This window comes from Actinia tenebrosa, unplaced genomic scaffold, assembly GCF_029948245.1.
Source record: "Actinia tenebrosa isolate PJP-AT-01 unplaced genomic scaffold, QUT_ActTen_1.0 PGA_scaffold8__29_contigs__length_14323225, whole genome shotgun sequence".
Classification (NCBI taxonomy): domain Eukaryota; kingdom Metazoa; phylum Cnidaria; class Anthozoa; order Actiniaria; family Actiniidae; genus Actinia; species Actinia tenebrosa.
Window position 1 is genome coordinate 4,878,425 of NW_028292585.1, and position 17,787 is coordinate 4,896,211.

The window sequence follows — 17,787 nt, forward strand, 5'->3', positions numbered from 1 at the left end:
GCGCAACTGGATCTCCTAACGGAATACGACATGTACCGCTTTATGGAAGACGGTATCCGCGGCGGTGTTTGCGGACCCAGCAGACGATACGCAAAAGCGAACAATCCCACGGTGGAGTACGACCCGGAGAAGCCAACCACATACATATTCTACTTAGACGCAAACAACCTCTACGGTTGGGCAATGTCGCAGTACTTACCTGTACGCGACTTCGAATGGGACAACATAAAGCCCATAGAGTTTTACCTAAATGTAGGTAAAGAAGACGACAAAGGTTACGTGCTGGAGGTGGACCTGGAATACCCAGAGCACTTACACGACGCACACAATGAGTTCCCATTAGCACCAGAAGCAATAGAAATACCATTTAAGCAGCTGAGTCCGCTGCAGAGGGAAATGTGTCCTGGCTACAAACCCTACAGGAAGCTAACGATGAACCTAATGGACAAGCGAAAGTACGTGGTGCATTACCGCAACCTGCAGTTCTATGTGCGCCACGGCTTACGCGTGAAGAAGATCCATCGCGTTTTGAAGTTCACGCAGGAACCATGGATGCGCTCCTACATTGACTTTAACACACAAAAGCGTACGCAGGCAAAGAATGACTTCGAAAAGAACCTGTTTAAACTAATGAACAATAGAGAACATCCGCAAGCGCGTAAGCATAAAGATAGCCAGCACCAGAGAGGAAGCAGAAGCATACGTGTCACAGCCTGGATTCGTTAGATACGTAGAAATGTTAAACTTCTACGTGATTCACATGAAGAAAGCGAATCTATTCCTGAATAAACCCGTATACACGGGGTTTACAGTGTTAGACCTATCAAAGCTGCTCATGTATGAGTTTTACTACGACAAGCTAAAACCGAAATACGGTGATAAGTGCCGCCTCTTATACACCGACACCGATTCCTTGATACTAGAGGTGCAGACGGAAGACATTTACGAAGACTGTGTTCCCGACATCGATGAATACGACACCAGCGATTACCCACGCGATCACTTTCTTTACTCCCCTAAAAACAAGAAAGTAATCGGGAAAATGAAGGACGAGATGAAAGGAAAACCCATCGTGGAATACGTGGGCCTGAAACCTAAGATGTACAGCGTGCTAAAGCTGGACGGTGTAGAAAAGAAAGCTAAAGGCGTAAAAAAATACGTGGTTAAGAAGGACATTACGCACGAGTCCTACCTCAACGTATTACGAACACGCAAGGAACAGCGGCATAAGATGAACAGCCTGCGCAGCTATGGTCATCAGATACATAACGTCACACAGGAGAAGGTGTCACTGTCTGCATTTGACGGTAAGCGATGGATGTGTGATGACGGAGTGCATACGATAGCATTCGGACATCACACGATAAGCAGTTCTTCCATGACGAACCCACGTGTGGGACCATCATGAAGATAATACAAGATGGGCTGACCCTTCTTAGCTATCGCACTTCGGATCTGGTAAGTGTCCAAAGACCAATTAGGATCCGTAGCTCTTTTGGATCCTCCTTCTAATTCACCCGGTCCGTAGAGATATCGTACCGCGACATTACCTAATCTCTTCTCCTGGGGGAAGACCGCCCTCGAACTTCTGACGTAGGACTTGTGTTCCACGTGTTTCTTTTTTATGGCATCCCTGGGTTTTATTCCCGTAGCCCTGGCCGCCTCGTTGTTCAAAGCCGCGATGACCTGGGGGAGCCTCTGAGTCCATTCCCTGTTGCGTTTGGAGGGATCTTCCAGCTCTTTCCAATACTGGTACCCAAAGAGACGCTCGGCCAAGGTTTTATTAAATCTTTCGACGATGCTCTGACCCCTGTGGTACTCAGCTTCGGCTCTCCTAATTTTAGTGCTGTGGTCTTTCAGGGTCTTAGTAACCACGCCCATGAACTCTGTCCCCGCATCCACTTGCAGCAGCTTAGGCCATTTCAAGACGCGCTTATAAATCCTACCTAGGGCTTCTGCGACTTCCCCAGAATCCTTGCTGGTTATGGGTTCGGCGTCCTTGTATCTGCTTGCGATATCAACTACGGTCAAAGCGTATTTATAGGTCTTTCTTCTCACCTTGTCGTGCGGTAAGAAAAGCAAATCCGCCTGATGAACTTCATTAGGGGTATTTACGGTAAAGCTGGGCCTGGGAATGTACTTGGGCACGGGAAGATAAACCTGCCAGAGGGTTTGTTTTTTCAACCAGTTCTTAGCCGTTTCATCTGATACCCTGGCCGCGGTCGCGAGTTTCTTGATAGCTGACGCTCCTTTCCAATAGCCTTCGGGTCCATAGTAAATCCTTTTGAGTTTGTCCTCTACGCGGCCCATTATATGAATTCCAAAACAAGATTGATTTGACGTCCATTGAAATCCACCGTCTTTCCGTCCACTTTAATGGTGATGTTTATGCTTTCTACTAAATTAGATAAATCATAGCTCAAAGAAATGGGGGTGTATTCTACCAGGTCAAATGGATTACCTTTGGGTAGAAACTTGGACATAAGAGAAGACTTTTCTCCATTGTTGTAACTATGGACCAAGTCGCAATAGACTTCGTAAGAGGATGCGACTTTCCATTTTACATCATATGTAGTACCGCTATTTATTGTGGTACTAGTAAGGCCCAGGAGTTCTACCAATGAACTGTCCTTTAAATTGACGCTCCCATTATTTTTCTTAAATGTCATTTCATGGGGTAATCCTGTGGTAAGAGTATATCCATGCTTTGCTAGCTCCTTAGCCAGTGTTATGGGGGTGTAATGGGAATCTGGCAACTTTGGTTTGTTGGCATTCACAACGACAAAGCCGCCAATCAAATTATACCAAGAATTGTACAAAGAGCAACTAACCAACCGAACCCTTTCCGCGCGGATGGGAGGATTCAGATAAGTGGTAAAGTTATTCTTGTCGCTTTCCAAAAAGACGATCATTATATTAGATACGCCAAGGCCACGCCTCCTGCCAGCCCTGCGACTCCTACGAAGACCAACTCACTATTTTTTTGTTTCTTAGAAGGTTGGTAGTAATTCTTAAAGTCAGGCTTCTTTAACACCACTGTTGGGTGCGCCTGCGAATAAAGTTTGAAGGCGTAGTCTGTGTTTTCGAAGTTCTTATCCGCCTGCATTTTGTCTTGGTAATTCTTATCCAACCAATCCCTGTAGGCTTGTCTTTTTTTATTCCAAGCCGCCACGTCCCGCTGATATTTCTATAGCGCTAAGTCGTGCCTTTTTCTTTCGGCGTTAGATTCTGCGTTTTTATCACCGCTAACTAATTTATCCAGATATCTACCACCATAATTAGCTCCTGTAAATGCTAAAGCTGCAATAACTCCACCTGCGACTAAGCTAACCATTATATATTAGAAAATCACAGGGATTTTCACGCCGTTGGCAGGTACTTTTCCTTTCGTAGGTAATCCTTTAGCAGGATAGCCCCGCCAACGGCAGCGGTCATTTTAGCGAAATTAGCGAAGCTCTTGCTTGGGTCTTCAGTAAAGTCTTCTTTGAGCACTTTCTTACCAACCCAACCAATACCAGCAACAATAGAAGTAATGATAGCTGCCTCTTCAACAGTTTTCAACAATGCAGTCGACATTATATTACAAAGCGAGAAGGTCATTCCATTTCAGGGATTTTGCTTTTTCTAACCTCCACAGGTGCGTGATATGTTGGGGCCTCCCACTTTACTTCTGGCTTCGTAGCCCGCCATTGTAAGTAAAGGCTGCCTGCTGCTATAGCAATTCCTATCGCGCCAATGACGTAGCCGGGATTAATAAAGGATTCGCTTTCGTCCTCCACCTTTTCTTCTTTTTTGGCTTTGTTCTTCCTGTTCATCTCCGCGAGCTTCTTACCCGCGGCAACTCTGCCTGCAGATTTAGGCTTGGTAATCTTCTGCTCCTCCTGAGGTTGTTCTTCGGTGCCACTCATCTTATATCTAAGGACTTGAAGGACTTGATAATAACTTGACGGCGACTTGACAATGACTTAAGGATGACTTGATTAAGTACTTAAGGACGACTTGACAATGACTTGACTAAGTACTTGAGAATGACTTAAGACGACTTGACTAAGTACTTGACAATGACTTGACTAAGTACTTAAGACGACTTGACAATGACTTGACTAAGTACTTAAGGATGACTTGACTAAGTACTTGACAATGACTTGACTAAGTACTTGACTAAGTACTTAAGACGACTTAAGGACGACTTGACTAAGTACTTAAGGACGACTTGACAATGACTTGACTAAGTACTTGAGGCGACTTGATCATCAGCAAGTGCTGCCTGGAAGACCTTTTCGACTTCTCTATCCTTCTTGAAGTCCTTCCAAGATGTTCCGAAGGAACCTAGTACCTCCTTCAAGTCGACGTGCTGAGCTACGTGAAGTGCCGCAGAGGCTACTGCCATTAACTTACCGCACTTCAAAGACAACCACCCGCAGGTTATTTTAAGTTCTTGGGCAATGACATAGTCCTCACTTATGTCCTTCCGTAGTTGATCCACATCGTCTATGGGCAGTGCAAATCCAAGCAATTTAGTCGCAAGTCGGATAGCGGAGTCTGCGACGGCGTCCGTGGTCTTACTTGCAAGGGCAGCCTCGTACCTCTTATGGAACTTTTTGACTTCCTCTTCTGACAACTTGTTAACTTGCTCATGGGTAAGTTCCTTGCCTATCATTTCTTTACACTTCCCCGAAGACACAAGGATGTTGAGTTGTTCCTTGAGGTTACTTTCGTCTAACTGTGTGGGGACTTCATCTAAGAGCTGCTCAATCTCCATATACATTAGGAGTTAAAGATCTGAGATCTTTATTGAATACGGAAACCTCAAAGAGAAGATCATCTTGGAATGTTGATGCGTCTTTAAATGCCGCATGTATTCATGCAACTGTTCCTTGGATATCTCACCGCCGTAGTCGCTTAAGATGGTTTCCAGGTCAGACTTACTGGGTGTATAAAATACGACCAGGGAGCCTATGTTTTCCCTGAAGGGTTTAGAGACACTGGTAAGCTGCTGCGAGAGCAACCAAACACTAATATTGTCATGTCTGCCGCTGAAAGCGAGCTTCACTAATTCGGAGGTGCGCTTTTTTACGTCGTCCCCACAGGCAATGTCATCCAGTATGAGTAAGGTCTGTGTATCTTTAGGGAATTGTTTGTGCCAGAACTTCAAATGGTTGGATAACTCATTAGGGTCCAATATGTCCACAAAGAAGTCGTCATCTTTCACTCCTATGCCTTCCCAGGTGCGGTTATTCACGTAGGTGGGGCATAATAGCACGATGTAGTCGAAACGGTATCTAAAGGGTCCTAATAGCTGCTCCACGATGAACTGGGTCTTTCCGCAGCCGGTGGGTCCTACTATCAGAGCATTACAAGGCATGTGATCTGGATTCATATATAGATGGAACCAGTGGAAGCAGTAAGAAGAATGACCGCCGACGCAAAGGATAAAAAAAAACACCATAGAAATACAAAGGGAAGAAATAGATCGGTTAAAAGAGCGTGTGCAGGAATTGTATGATGAAATGTGTAGTCTGAAGCGTGCAGAACGGTTTGGTGCGCTTTTGACAATAGTGGGTTGGGCTACGGAGTCCGTTAAGGACTTCATTCAATATCCTCTATAGAATGTTAACGATAAGGAACCTCGAAATGAATTAGGTCCATCGCGCAATGGCATCCTTAGGCGACTTCATCGTCGTTGCTGGCGTAGCATTTCCGCCTTCTGTAGCAGCGCATCTTTCATACGCATTTCGGCGTAGCGACTGAAAGTACGTGCTTGCGATGGATCGTATAAGCACTGCCACAAGTGTTGTTCCTTCCTGACGCAGCCACACTTATCGCAAGTGTCGTTCCAGTAGTTTACGTTCTCCCAGGCGACCTTTTCAAATGTGACGTCGAAGTTCACAAAGAGGTTGTCTATTTCTTTTTTCTGGTTGTTTAATTGCCTTACCGTGTCGACTGGACAACAACGTTCTGCTACGTCGCCATGCTCTTCGCAGACGACTTCTGAAAGGTCGTATCGTTTACATCTGTATTTGTGCCAGGCATCTTCAAAGGATGCGTTGCAGCTTTTGCAAAGAGATTTGAGGCAGACTCTGTGTTCCATGTGGTATGCTAGTGCTTGAGGAGAGCTTAGTACCTTGTAGCATTCTTCGCAAGTAAGGTTGTGTGCGTTGTTTCGGCGACAGACTTTGTTTTTGACGTGGTAGGAACAAGCTTGCGCGGTAGCAAAGGTCTTATTGCAATGTTCGCATGTCGTTTCTGTCGCGCGTTGCTTAAAGCAGACCTTGTTTTTGACGTGGTAGGAACGAGCTTGGCTGGTCGTAAAGGTCTTATTGCAATGTTCGCATGTCGTTGCTGCGCGTTGCTTAAAGCAGACCTTGTTTTCGGTGTGATAGTTAAGTCGCTGTAAGGAACTGAATCGTTTGTTGCAATCGTTGCACGTCATTATAGTAGGGTGTTCTTTATGCCTTATTAATGATCCTACTTCGTTGTTGCTGATAGGGTAGGGTCTCTTAAGGCCTTTAGTTTTAATGTCATTATTTCTTAATGTTTTAAATGTTATTAGGCTTATATTCTTAGGGCCTTTAGTTTTAATGTCATTATTTCTTAATGTTTTAAATGTTATTAGGCTTATATTCTTAGGGCCTTTAGTTTTAATGTCATTATTTCTTAATGTTTTAAATGTTATTAGGCTTATATTCTTAGGGCCTTTAGTTTTAATGTCATTATTTCTTAATGTTTTAAATGTTATTAGGCTTATATTCTTAGGGTCTTTAGTTTTAATGATAGGGTATTATTTCTTAATGTTTTAAATGTTATTAGGCTTATATTCTTAGGGTCTTTAGTTTTAATGATAGGGTATTATTTCTTAATGTTTTGAATGTTATTAGGCTCATATTCTTAGGGCCTTTAGTTTTAATGATACCTTATTATTCTTTAATGATATCTCATTAACATTACTTAATATAATAAATAAAAAGAGGATAATATGAAGGACCCTAAAATAAGTCTTTACGTAACGTATCCTAAGAAAGAATAATAAGATATTATTAAGATCTCCTTACATCACCGATATACTACATCAAAGTTAAGGCGCAGGAGCCTGGGAGGAATTCTAGTTACCCTTTCAATATATGGACTGCATTACATGTGAACTACCTGCCGACTGCATAATTCGTGAGGAGAAAAAATACACCTGTCCTCATTGTAATAAGGTATTCCCCGAAGGATCCTTTGTTGGGCATTGGTGTCCCACAGATCCTAAAACACAAAGAACTTTAGTTTACAAAGAGGATCTGTAAGGTATGTATATGGAGCGACTGCAATACCGTCAAAAGACCATAAGCACCCTTTGCGGTGACTGCGGTCAAAAGCTGTCCACCCTCCAAGCCTTACAATATCACCGCGACAACAAAGTCTGTCTAAAGAACTACTGCTACCGCTGTGATGAGCCCTTCTTTGAAGAGAACTGGCATAAGTACCGCTGCCGCCGTTACCACCTAGAAGGTATTGCCTGCGAAACCCACGGTGACATAGCCGAACGCTGTTGCCCCCTTGAAACCTCCCGGGCGCTGACAAAACGTAAGAAGGAAATTGACCAAACCTTTGTAGGCTTTGACGACGTTGAGGGCGTTAAATGGGAGGACAGGGAACACTGGGAGGCTATTTGCGATCGCTGTGGCTGTCAACGGAGCGGACAACATATTTGGTGCTGTCTATACGACGGACCACGTCCTTTAGACCATTACCTGGCGGTACGAAAGGCTTGGAAAAATGAGAAAGATATATGATTCCTCAAATCGCAGCATTCGTAGGAGGCGTCTTAATTACCGTATCCGCTTACCAGATAACAGAAAAAATGAGGTCCGCCGTAGCAGACCAATACTTAACCGCCCATGAGGATGACTTCTAATCACACAGAGGATTAGCATCTACCTTCCTTTCAACGTCGAACTTCCATCGACCGCTGACCTTACCATAGCTGCGTATGTGTGTGAATTCCTCACCTTGAAGGACATACCGCACGCAGTCCGGTGCCCACAGTGTGCACTCTTTACCGTCGTGTTCCAAGACCAACCTTAAACGGCTAATGTCTTCGAACACAACATAATTTTTTATTCTGTATGAAATGCCTTGGACTAATTCACGCCAGTGTGTCTGTTCAACTATCATTATATCTATGAAATATTCTTTGGTGAGTCCTTAACGCATCCTGCGTCTTAAAAGCCTTAATGCACCAAGGACAAGGTACGCGAATGCCTTCCGCGTAATGGTCGATCTCCCTACATATAAGGTCGTAATCATTGCACACCATAGTTAGGTAACCATTTGCTTCGTATTGTGCGAGTAATGCCTCTTGTTTTGAGGATAATACGCCGTTACCCTTAGGTGTCTTCAACTCCAAGCATAACCCATTATATTTTTTATGTGCATTGAGAACTAAGATGTCAGGCTGACCTGCCTGGTAACCTTTCTGCCAACATACTATTCTTTTGCTAGCTGAGTCCTGTAGTTCTCCAAGACCTGGTGCCAGCAGTAGGATAGGGTGGAATCGACGTATGTAGTTTACGACCTTCTTATGCAGGTCAAATTCATTTTCTATTTTGAATATTAACTTATTAGGACTGTCAAAGCGCCGCTCTATTTCATACTTACCTGTTTTCCTGAGGGTAGGGAGAACATCGCCTAACACCCATTTTCTGAACTCCTTAGCTACGGACTTTTCAGATCCGAATATTAACTCATAAAGACCCATTTCAGTGATGTAAACGGTATGTGGTTGCGCATTAAGGGTGTCAGTCAGATTGACACCCTTTATAGACCCCAAAGTTACCTTGTTTTCCTCTGAGACGTGTGCTCTAGCTGCGTCCCTAGAGTTAACGTAACCCAACGCCAAAGCCACCTCCTTCGCTTTGAAATAAAGTTTATCGCCTTGCACTATGCATTGCAGTTTGGTGTTGTTGTTTTTGAATACGCGAAGCATTATATACGTAAGAGATATTTTTTTGGTTAAGGAAGCGCATTAATATGCAATGCTCTTTAGCTGATTCATTTCTACAGTCAGTTGCGCGTCAGAGACAACGAAGACGTATGCGTTGATCTTGTCTGAGTCACTTGCGCTAGTGTTTGGGTCACGCTTGATTTCCAGGGTAATGCCGTCCTGGGTATTTACCAGACGCAATCCCTGCCCATGTAAATCCTCGTCGTTGGTGGTTCGCATGTCAATCCACAATGCATACTTATCGGTAAAGAACTCGCCGGGTGCAACTTGATCCCCAAACTTTCTTTTTATTTCCCTGTAGATGTCTGAGGGCTTCATTCCCTGCGAATACACCTTATTTGGAACTCCATTGATGCTAATCCCGACGTTGGTGATGTTGGGGTTATGAAAGGCTTCAGAGTCGCGCTTACCGGCTTCATAAGGTTTGATAAATACCAACATCAGCCCTGTAAGACTACGACGTGGTAAATTAATGCTCTGAGTAATTACCGCGTCTGTCTTATCCAGGAAACTAAAGGTTTTGTACATTACCGCGTGGTCGTACAAGAAAGCCTTTCCGGAGCTGTATTCCATGCCAGCGCTGCGTGCTAAATCTTCGGAATGTATGGTTTCATACTGCAATTCCAGGTTGGTAATGGCATATGGAGGAATACTTCCCGACAACGCAGTGCTTAACCCACCAATGATGTTAGTTATGTTGGCTAAGGTCACTTCAAACTGCAACTCACTCAACTGTCTAGGATAATAAACTCCGTGGCTGGTAATAGCCTCAAAGTCCAATGGTATTACGTATTTAGTACCATAGGCTGTTTTAATGGCCTTTGCATCTGCCACGTCAGTTGCATCGCCAGAATCGGTAGGTTGTGTCTTTGTGGGAGTCCTAACCTTACGTAAGATTGTGCTACCAATACCCTGCTCTATCTTTTGTGCCCTTTCGAATGCAGTCAACCACAGATCTTTGTAAGTGGTGTATAGGTCATAGTTGTTTAAGTCTAAGAGGGATTCCCCGGCAAACTTTACTCGCATCTTTGAAACAATGTTGCGACCAAGATTGTTAACGATAATCCTTTCATCTGCGGCGTTAGGTTGCACCGTCAAATCAAACCTTAGTGCCAAGGTACCAGGAACTAATACTAGGTTATCTGTTAGTCGGGGAACACCTACGTACAGCGTTTCTCCAGGTTTAGCGCTGCTTGGGGTGAATGTGACTCGGTGAAAGGTGCGTTCTGCTTTCAGTCCGCCAACCTGCTTAGGTAATATATTGGGGTTTAACTTTGAGCTTATCATATATAATGGAAGTAGAAGGAACAGATTTTGATCCCACCACTGAAGAAGGTCAAGTCGATATTAACGATGAAGAATACGACGCATGGACTAAAGGCCTGGAAACCGACCCCTTAATCTACGACGCAGCCTTACACGATAAATATGGTAGTAGATGGAAAAGCGCCAAGGCCACCTTAAATCGCATGTGGAAATCAAGACACCACGGCAAACCCATCCCTGAGTACTTGGAGCTTCAAAACATGGGTGAAGCAACCGCGCGGGAAACTGTAGAGTGGGCAATGCAAGAGCTAAATGAGCGTTATTCCCGTTTCGATGCTGACGACGTAAGGCTCACAGAACGCGGAAACAAAGTCCTCATAAGCGTCCAGGACCTGAGATATCCTGACAAAGACCGCTGGACGAAACCACAACCCCTCTTTGATAAAGATGGTGAAGTTAGGGGTGACGTCTCAAGATTAAAAGGCTTCCAGCGTGCCACTAGAAGCATGTTAGAAAGGTTGGAAACCCTGAATGAAAAGGTCGCGCTAGAAAAGCGCGTTGAGGGACTACAAGAAACGTTGGAAGAAAGGGAAGCAGATTATATGCGACAAAACCGACTACTCCTTGATGCTCAAAAGAGAGAAGTTGACGACAAGAACCAAAGAATAATGGAAATGAGAGAACAAAGAAACGAAGCCCTACGCGATAGGGACCAAGCTCAAAAGGCCTTTGAACTTGCCTTGCAAGACCTAGACATAAACAAGGAAGAAGCTAGGAACTTACGTACCACCATAGCTACCTCTTTAGAGGAACGGCGGCAGTTGGTTGCTGAAATCAATGCTAAAGAAGAACAAATCCGACAAAGAGATCAGGCTATCGAAGACCTGGAGGGACAAATAGAGCGGCAGCAGGAAATAGTTGCAGATCAAACTCGCCCCGAAGAGGAAAGGGAAGCAGCCCAAAAGGAAGTAGAAACCCTTCAGGAGCGCCTTGCGGAATTACATACGCAAAAGGAAAACCTGGAAAGGGAGCTGGGGCTTACTACTAAGGAAAAGGTAAAAAGAGCTCTGGTAAAGTATGGTATTCCACTGGCATTCGCGGTCGCTATTTCAAGCGTAGTAGGTGTTATTATGACCGCGCTTAAGGCTACAGGCGCAGGCGTAAAAAAATTAGGCAATGGACTGACGGACTTGGGAAAAAAGATGGCAGCCGGTTTGCCTGGGCTGCTGGGTTCGGTCGTTTCCTTGGCACTTAGGGCCGGCGGAGAACTATTGAAGTTCGTGGGGAATAACGTTTGGATCTTGGTAGTAGCTATTGGCGTGGTACTCTTAAAGAAAATGAAGGGTTAATCTTATCCTTATGTATTACTGGGGGCTTATCATCGTCAAGCCTCCGAAGCGTCCTCGACGGGGGATAAGTAAAGATAGTATTCACACCGCCTTGATAATTTGGTATTAGCGGCAGCACGCTTATAGTAGAAATAGGCTTATGACTCCAAACTGCGTCGGTAATGCTACTACCTATACCAATGCTATTTATCCTTGCGTTGCTAAGTATCGACCCATCGCTGGTAGCATCATCGGGAAATATTTGTAACTTAGCATATTTACAATTAACTATCATATGAAACGTAACCGGCGTTAAGTCTTCTAAGCTAATTTTGTTTGGCTCCATCGAAAAGTGAACAGCTCTTCTGCTGTTCGAAGAAGTCCGATAGGAAGGCAAAGGCTCGTTATTTTCATCAACGAGTCTAAACCCTACGTTCGCGGTAATTCCCGTGTTAATGCAAATGGTGCAAATAACTAACGCAGGTCCACCAACTTTAACCCACATTCCCATATCGAACCACTCATGTCCTTCGTACTCCTTCACGTCTAAATAGTGGACGTAGCGCATTTCACTTAAATGTGGATTCATATATTACAGGAAAAAAACAGGCTCCCTTCGTTTGAGGGGTAACAAGGTTATTTTTCTAAAGGCTTATTACCGTCAAGGTGCTTATGGTCTTGTGATTATAAGCCGCATCTCTTTGATCTTCTATGCTATTTACACAAACGCTCCCAGTATCATCTACACGCATTTGCAGCTTTACCTTCCCATGGCAATCAGTAACCATGTGTAAAGTCCAAACCGATAAATTCTCGGTGCTATTCGCTGGCGGCTCTACGGAGAAATGCGTAGGCTCCCTGTTATTATCTTTTACGCGCATGGGCTGCAGTATTCCATTGTCGTCGCAGAAACGAAATCCTACTTTGGCATGACTACTCGCGCCAATGCAAATACTACAAAGGATTAACTTCTTTCCCGAGTAGTTCAAATTCACGGACATCCCCGTGACATCAACCCAAGATGCCTGGGTGTATTTTTTCTCGCCTGTGTAAGTCGTATAAACACAATCTACTCCAGCTACGTAGGGGTTGTTCATCGCCATATATAATAGCTCAGACCAATGCTTGCAGCTGCTAAGCCGGCTTTTAGTAAGTTATGGTCATATTCCTCGGGTATAACCTTCTTTACTGGTTTCTTTGGCAGCACCTTTTTTAATGGTTTTTCTACCTCTTTTTTTGGTTTCTCTACGAAGTGAGGAATGCTCTTGGTCATGTCAGAGTTCACGTCATTCATCCCAAACTTCATATCCTTGGTAGCTCGCTGCAGCTTATTGTTATAACCCACAACGGAATTGGTGTTAATAACCAAATTACTTGGCATTAACCAACAACCAGGCGACAAAGCGTAATCCAGTCGCACTTTAGACTGCTGCACCGCCAATTGATATCTCTGCACTGATTTAGATATGTCATTTTCTATTATTGCAGACTCAAATAAAGTTAGGAATTCTTCTTGTGTTTCCCGCGAAGCACCTTGGGATCCAATGATGGGGCTGCGGGTATTTACCTGCGCTCCTAAGATACAATACACGAATGCTTCAATGCTGCGGTTAATCCTGGCTAGGTTTCTTAGACCTTTTCCTTTCATCAACACGAATGGATCCCAAGTGCCTAGGTAGTTCGATTGAATTCTGGTAATTAAAGAATTATTACTCTTATCACCGCCCATATCACCGAACTCTAACTCACCACTTGGGTATTTTTGATGTCCGTAGTCGGCTGGCTTCTCACCGTTGGCACCCCAAACGTAAACTATACCCAGCCCATGCGTCTTACCCTCTTTGTAACGAAAATCTTTTTGCTGTGGTTTGAACTCATTAATTAACCTTTCCAGGGCTGCGGCGTTATATCGATTATTCAATGGATTAAATGCCTTATCTCCCGGTAAAGGTACATTAAGTTCATTCAACAACCTCCTTACCGTAAAGGCAACGTGAAACCGCATAAATGAAATGTGGAACATGTCCGCGGCAACACCACAACCTTTAGTGGCAGCCCAGACAGCAAAGTTTAACTGCTGTGGCCAATATCGCATATTGGGTCCTGCTAACCATTCCCTGGCCTCTTTACCTGACGTATGCTTTAACATCGTATCCCCATAGATATTCCTTACTACTATATCAAATGATTGCTTACCCACTGAAATCTTCAGGAACGTTACCATCGTTTCAAAGTCGTTTACACCACCTTCAGCATCGTAAAATGGGTAATCTTCCTTGTTCATTAATAAATCCCTTGGAAAATTAGGTGCTTTATGAATGGGGTGTACAACCGGTAAATGCTTCACCTGATCGACCAGCGTAGGTTTTAAATCCTCATTGCTGTACATTCTTTCACCGTTATAGTAAATACCATCGGGTCTTCTTTCGAACTTACTAGCACCCGCATGTGGAAACCTTTTCCTAAATTCTCTCCAATTCCAGTAATTTTGGTTGTCGTGTATATCATTCCCAAAAGCGTCGTACATTATATATAATGGATGTTATAGCATCAGCACCTCCACTCTATCCTGATTTACCTAATGAATTGAATGCCGAGAACTTTCGTTTGAATAAGGTAAACCTAATCCTGGCTTACTTGGAAGGCAAACTAAACACTATGAAAAAGTCCAAAAAAAGTACGTCAGAGCCCGAAGCATTTTACATAAAATCGCGATAACTTCCGGCTCCATGTCCGTGGCGTTAACAGGCACTGGCGTTGCTACTTCGCTTACTGGACCTGGGGTAATTGTTGGAGTTCCTTTAGCTAGCGTCGGCGCCGCCTGCGGCATCGTTTCCGCTGTTACAACAGGCATTATGAAACAGTTGTCAAGCAAAATATCCAAGCATGACACGACAATAGCTCTGTCAAGGGCTAAAGTAAATACTATCACTGACCTTGTCTCAAAGGCTTTGCGTGACAGAAAGATAGACGACGTAGAATTCTCGCTTATTCTAGCTGAAGAGGAAAAGTACGAGAAATTAAAGTCGGATGTAAGAAATAAAAAAACAATTGTAAGAGATCTTTCCGAGGAATCTCGCAAAAAGATCTACCAAGAAGCAAAAGAAGAGCTTCAAAGAAAACTCGCTCAGTAAAGATTTGCTTTGAAAAGAGCGTGACAGGATTCTATTTGCATATTGAACGCCGGCTGTCATATGCAAATTGACTTAATTACATCATCGCCTTGGAATCCATTCTAACAGGGGGTGGTTGGGGTCAATTTTGTAAAATATTTCATAGATTACATCAGGGTAATAAGGAATATCCTTATTCAGCTGACAAAACATCCACTCGGCTCTGCTCATATCAGAAACCTCAGGAATAGACTTACCGGTAATTTCAGACAAAAGATAGGGAATAGCTTTGTAATACTTCCCTAGCTTTAATTTTTCTAGCGTTTTCCGCAGGCTTTGTGGCGTTGGCTCTTCTAAGTGGCCTATAATTCTTTCCATTACTTCGTTATCTAAATATACTGGCTGATGACCTTGTATGTGACTCATCCAGTCTCTGAAGTATTTTATTCTTTTGTATGGAGTCTTCTTACGACCTCCATTAGCATAATATTGCTCTCTGGTGGCATTTGGTACAGCATTACGAATATTCTTACCACACTCGTAACATTGTGCTGACGTGTCGTCTTCTATTTGCATTTTTTTACCACAACAAATATACTTATTTGACTTAGTAGGTACAAACTTGGGTTTTAAGCACTTTATACAGAAGTCAAAAACAAACTCTTTACAATCTTCGCACTCCATATATAGACTAACATATTTTACATAGACGCGGGATGCGGGTAATCGCGGTACGAATCGAGGGGGGTACTTTAAGCGGGTAATCCTCCGGTTGTCGTTGCGCTGGAACCCCCATCCCCTATACTACTTTCTGCCCTTGGGTGTACGGATTACGCAGGATAGTGTTCTAGCCGAAGCATCAGGGGAGAGACTAGCCGGCCCCCAGACCATATCGGCTAATCCCTTGCACTCTGCCACGCACTGGCACGTTGATTTGAAATGGAAAAATAGTCTAGTCTATCTGATGCATTGTTTTCACGGCTATTGTTGTGCTAATTTCTTATAACCCGTGGCCGAGTGGAAAAAACTTGGGCTGCAATGACACTGAGTCAAGCCCGGTTTTGCGAGGTTTGTTCTTGGATGGGTGACCTGAAACTCATACCTACAAAAGCTTTTATTGTTTTTTTTTTCTTTTTCTTTTTTCAAGATACTTGGCAATAGTTTAACTAATTCATTTCTACCCAAATGGACCCAAATACTTTGCTAATTCTCCCATCAGCAGATTAGCTGCAAACTGCTAGCATTACTTCTTTGTTTGCCACTAACCGAATTGAGAAGATACCCCAATGTGAATGCTACTTTTTACCAAAGAAATGACACGTTGTCAGAACTACTGAGTGATCCTATTGACGTTTCATTATGCAATATTTTATTCCATAGAGTCTCGATATCCCGCTGGAATAAGTGTGGGCTCTTGGGATAAACACACTTCACAAGCGATAAAGGTGATGGTGAAGTGTAATGTTTAACTAGATGATGTACCTTTACTTTCGCAACAAAAGAAAAAGAAAGGACCGATTCAAAGTATGAAGAAATTTACACCAACTTAAGATATTTGAAGATTACAATTAGTATTGTAGTATATAATTGTAGTAAGGATACTTGTGTATGAGGATGTGAATAGCAAACAGCCTGACAGGATGCTCTGGTCCCAACAAAAACAGACTCTTTGACTTGTTAAACCGCTGAACTTGATCAGGTGCATTCTTGGTCCGTCGGCTCAACACTATGAACGTGTTTGGTGAAGGCTCCTGCAACAGAATCACGAATACTATACACTGTCGTGCTTTTGAGGACCATAGATCAACCCTAACGTTCCCCTATACTAGCAATACTCTGATCATTTATTTTGTCAGTCATTTAGTGATTTTCGGGTCACCGTTTAATCAAAGCTTTTCCAAAACAAGGGAGTTCTGGAGTTTATAACCGCGACAAGTTTCACAGCTCTGTAAAATAGAATGAAAGCAAATTCACGTTCTCCAGAGGACTACCCAGGAGTCCACCGTATTTTACAACTCCTAAAATTTGAGCCTCAGGCGGGCTTCTCTATCGACACAGCAAACCTACACAGTAATTTTAAAATGTACCTCAGAATCAGTATCTCAAAATCACGACATCAAATGCTTCAAATAGCAGAAATGAGGTTTTGCTCTTGTATCACGCGTTTTGTATCGAGAATCAGGGAGAAATGATGGCTGTTTGGAGAACTAAGGCTGTATATTTCGATAAATAATAAATACTGTAACAAGATACAAAACAATGTAGTACAATCGAGAAAGGAAAATGTGGTGAGGAGCAGAGAATATCTTGTAATTATCATCCACCTGTTTCATTCATCAAACTCTTAAAATAGAAACCCTTTCTAATACTTTTTTAGTTCCCAAAAGAAAAACACACTAGAAATATTAAAAAATGCTTTAGTCTTTGATGTATAATACTTACATCATGACCACTCTCAGAGCAATCATAGTCTTCTAGTGGCCGCCCAAGCAGTTGTGATGGACATCGTTTTAGCCTCGTTGTGTCTTTACTATGCGGTCTACGAACCACGCAATCCCGGTTCTTTGCTGTTTTGCAGGAGTTTGCGTTTGTTTTGAATACTGAGTTACTGGAATTCCTCGTGTAGCTATAAAGCTGTTCTTCATCCATTTATGACAACAGATAACGCGGTTAGTAGCGTAGGATATTAATAGCTTGTTCTACATGATAGGAAACCAATCCAACCTACTCGTTATACGAACTTCTGCAATACCACAAACTTCATCTCGATCCTCTTGAATTCGTCATGCTATACGAGAACCCAGGAATTCCTCATCTGTATACCTGCAGAACGTACAAATCCAAGGTTTAAGCTGTTCAATGTCTGCTGCAAATTTTGTTTAATTGACGTAAGAAAAGCGACCGTTTTGGCGATAAATAATGAATGATTTATGGGTAATTACATCTCGAATTTTCTGATTGGATACAGAGGTGTTGTTGAAAAGAAACGTACGCTGACATCGTAAAAGATTTTAAAACCATTAAGTTTTTGACAAGCACCCTTAAACATTTGATCCGACACCTTTATGTAAGTGAATCCTTTTACTCAATA

The 17,787-nt window shown here is 43.1% G+C and overlaps 3 protein-coding genes across 4 annotated transcripts in view; 1 reads left to right on the plus strand and 2 right to left on the minus strand.

Annotated features, from left to right (window-relative positions):
* Positions 1 to 17,542, minus strand: part of LOC116303796 (sodium channel protein 1 brain-like) — a 30,492-nt gene extending 12,950 nt beyond the window's left edge. The window contains exons 1-2 of the mRNA XM_089024066.1: positions 17,139 to 17,542; positions 16,299 to 16,447 (exon numbers count right to left, since the gene is read on the minus strand). Of these exons, the coding sequence (XP_088880192.1) occupies positions 16,299 to 16,447; positions 17,139 to 17,345 (356 nt within the window). The 5' untranslated portion in view covers positions 17,346 to 17,542. The remainder of the gene's footprint in view (positions 1 to 16,298; positions 16,448 to 17,138) is intronic.
* LOC148905013 (uncharacterized) lies at positions 6,982 to 14,577 on the minus strand. Of its 2 annotated transcripts, XM_089024203.1 has the most exons (3): positions 14,520 to 14,535; positions 13,780 to 14,161; positions 6,982 to 7,248 (listed from the first exon to the last, which is right to left on the minus strand). In XM_089024203.1, the coding sequence occupies exons 2-3, from the start codon at positions 14,108 to 14,110 to the stop codon at positions 7,190 to 7,192; spliced, it is 390 nt and encodes a 129-aa protein (XP_088880329.1). In that variant the 5' UTR covers positions 14,111 to 14,161; positions 14,520 to 14,535; the 3' UTR covers positions 6,982 to 7,189. The 2 variants fall into 2 exon arrangements, 1 of the variants encoding a protein (XP_088880329.1); XR_016118718.1 differs by lacking the exon at positions 13,780 to 14,161 and having other exon boundaries at positions 14,520 to 14,577.
* Positions 10,376 to 11,851, plus strand: LOC148905014 (uncharacterized). The gene is made up of 2 exons (XM_089023946.1): positions 10,376 to 11,310; positions 11,714 to 11,851. Exons 1-2 carry the CDS (start codon positions 10,459 to 10,461, stop codon positions 11,849 to 11,851), a joined length of 990 nt encoding a protein of 329 aa, XP_088880072.1. The 5' UTR covers positions 10,376 to 10,458.
* Positions 17,543 to 17,787: the final 245 nt, after the last annotated feature.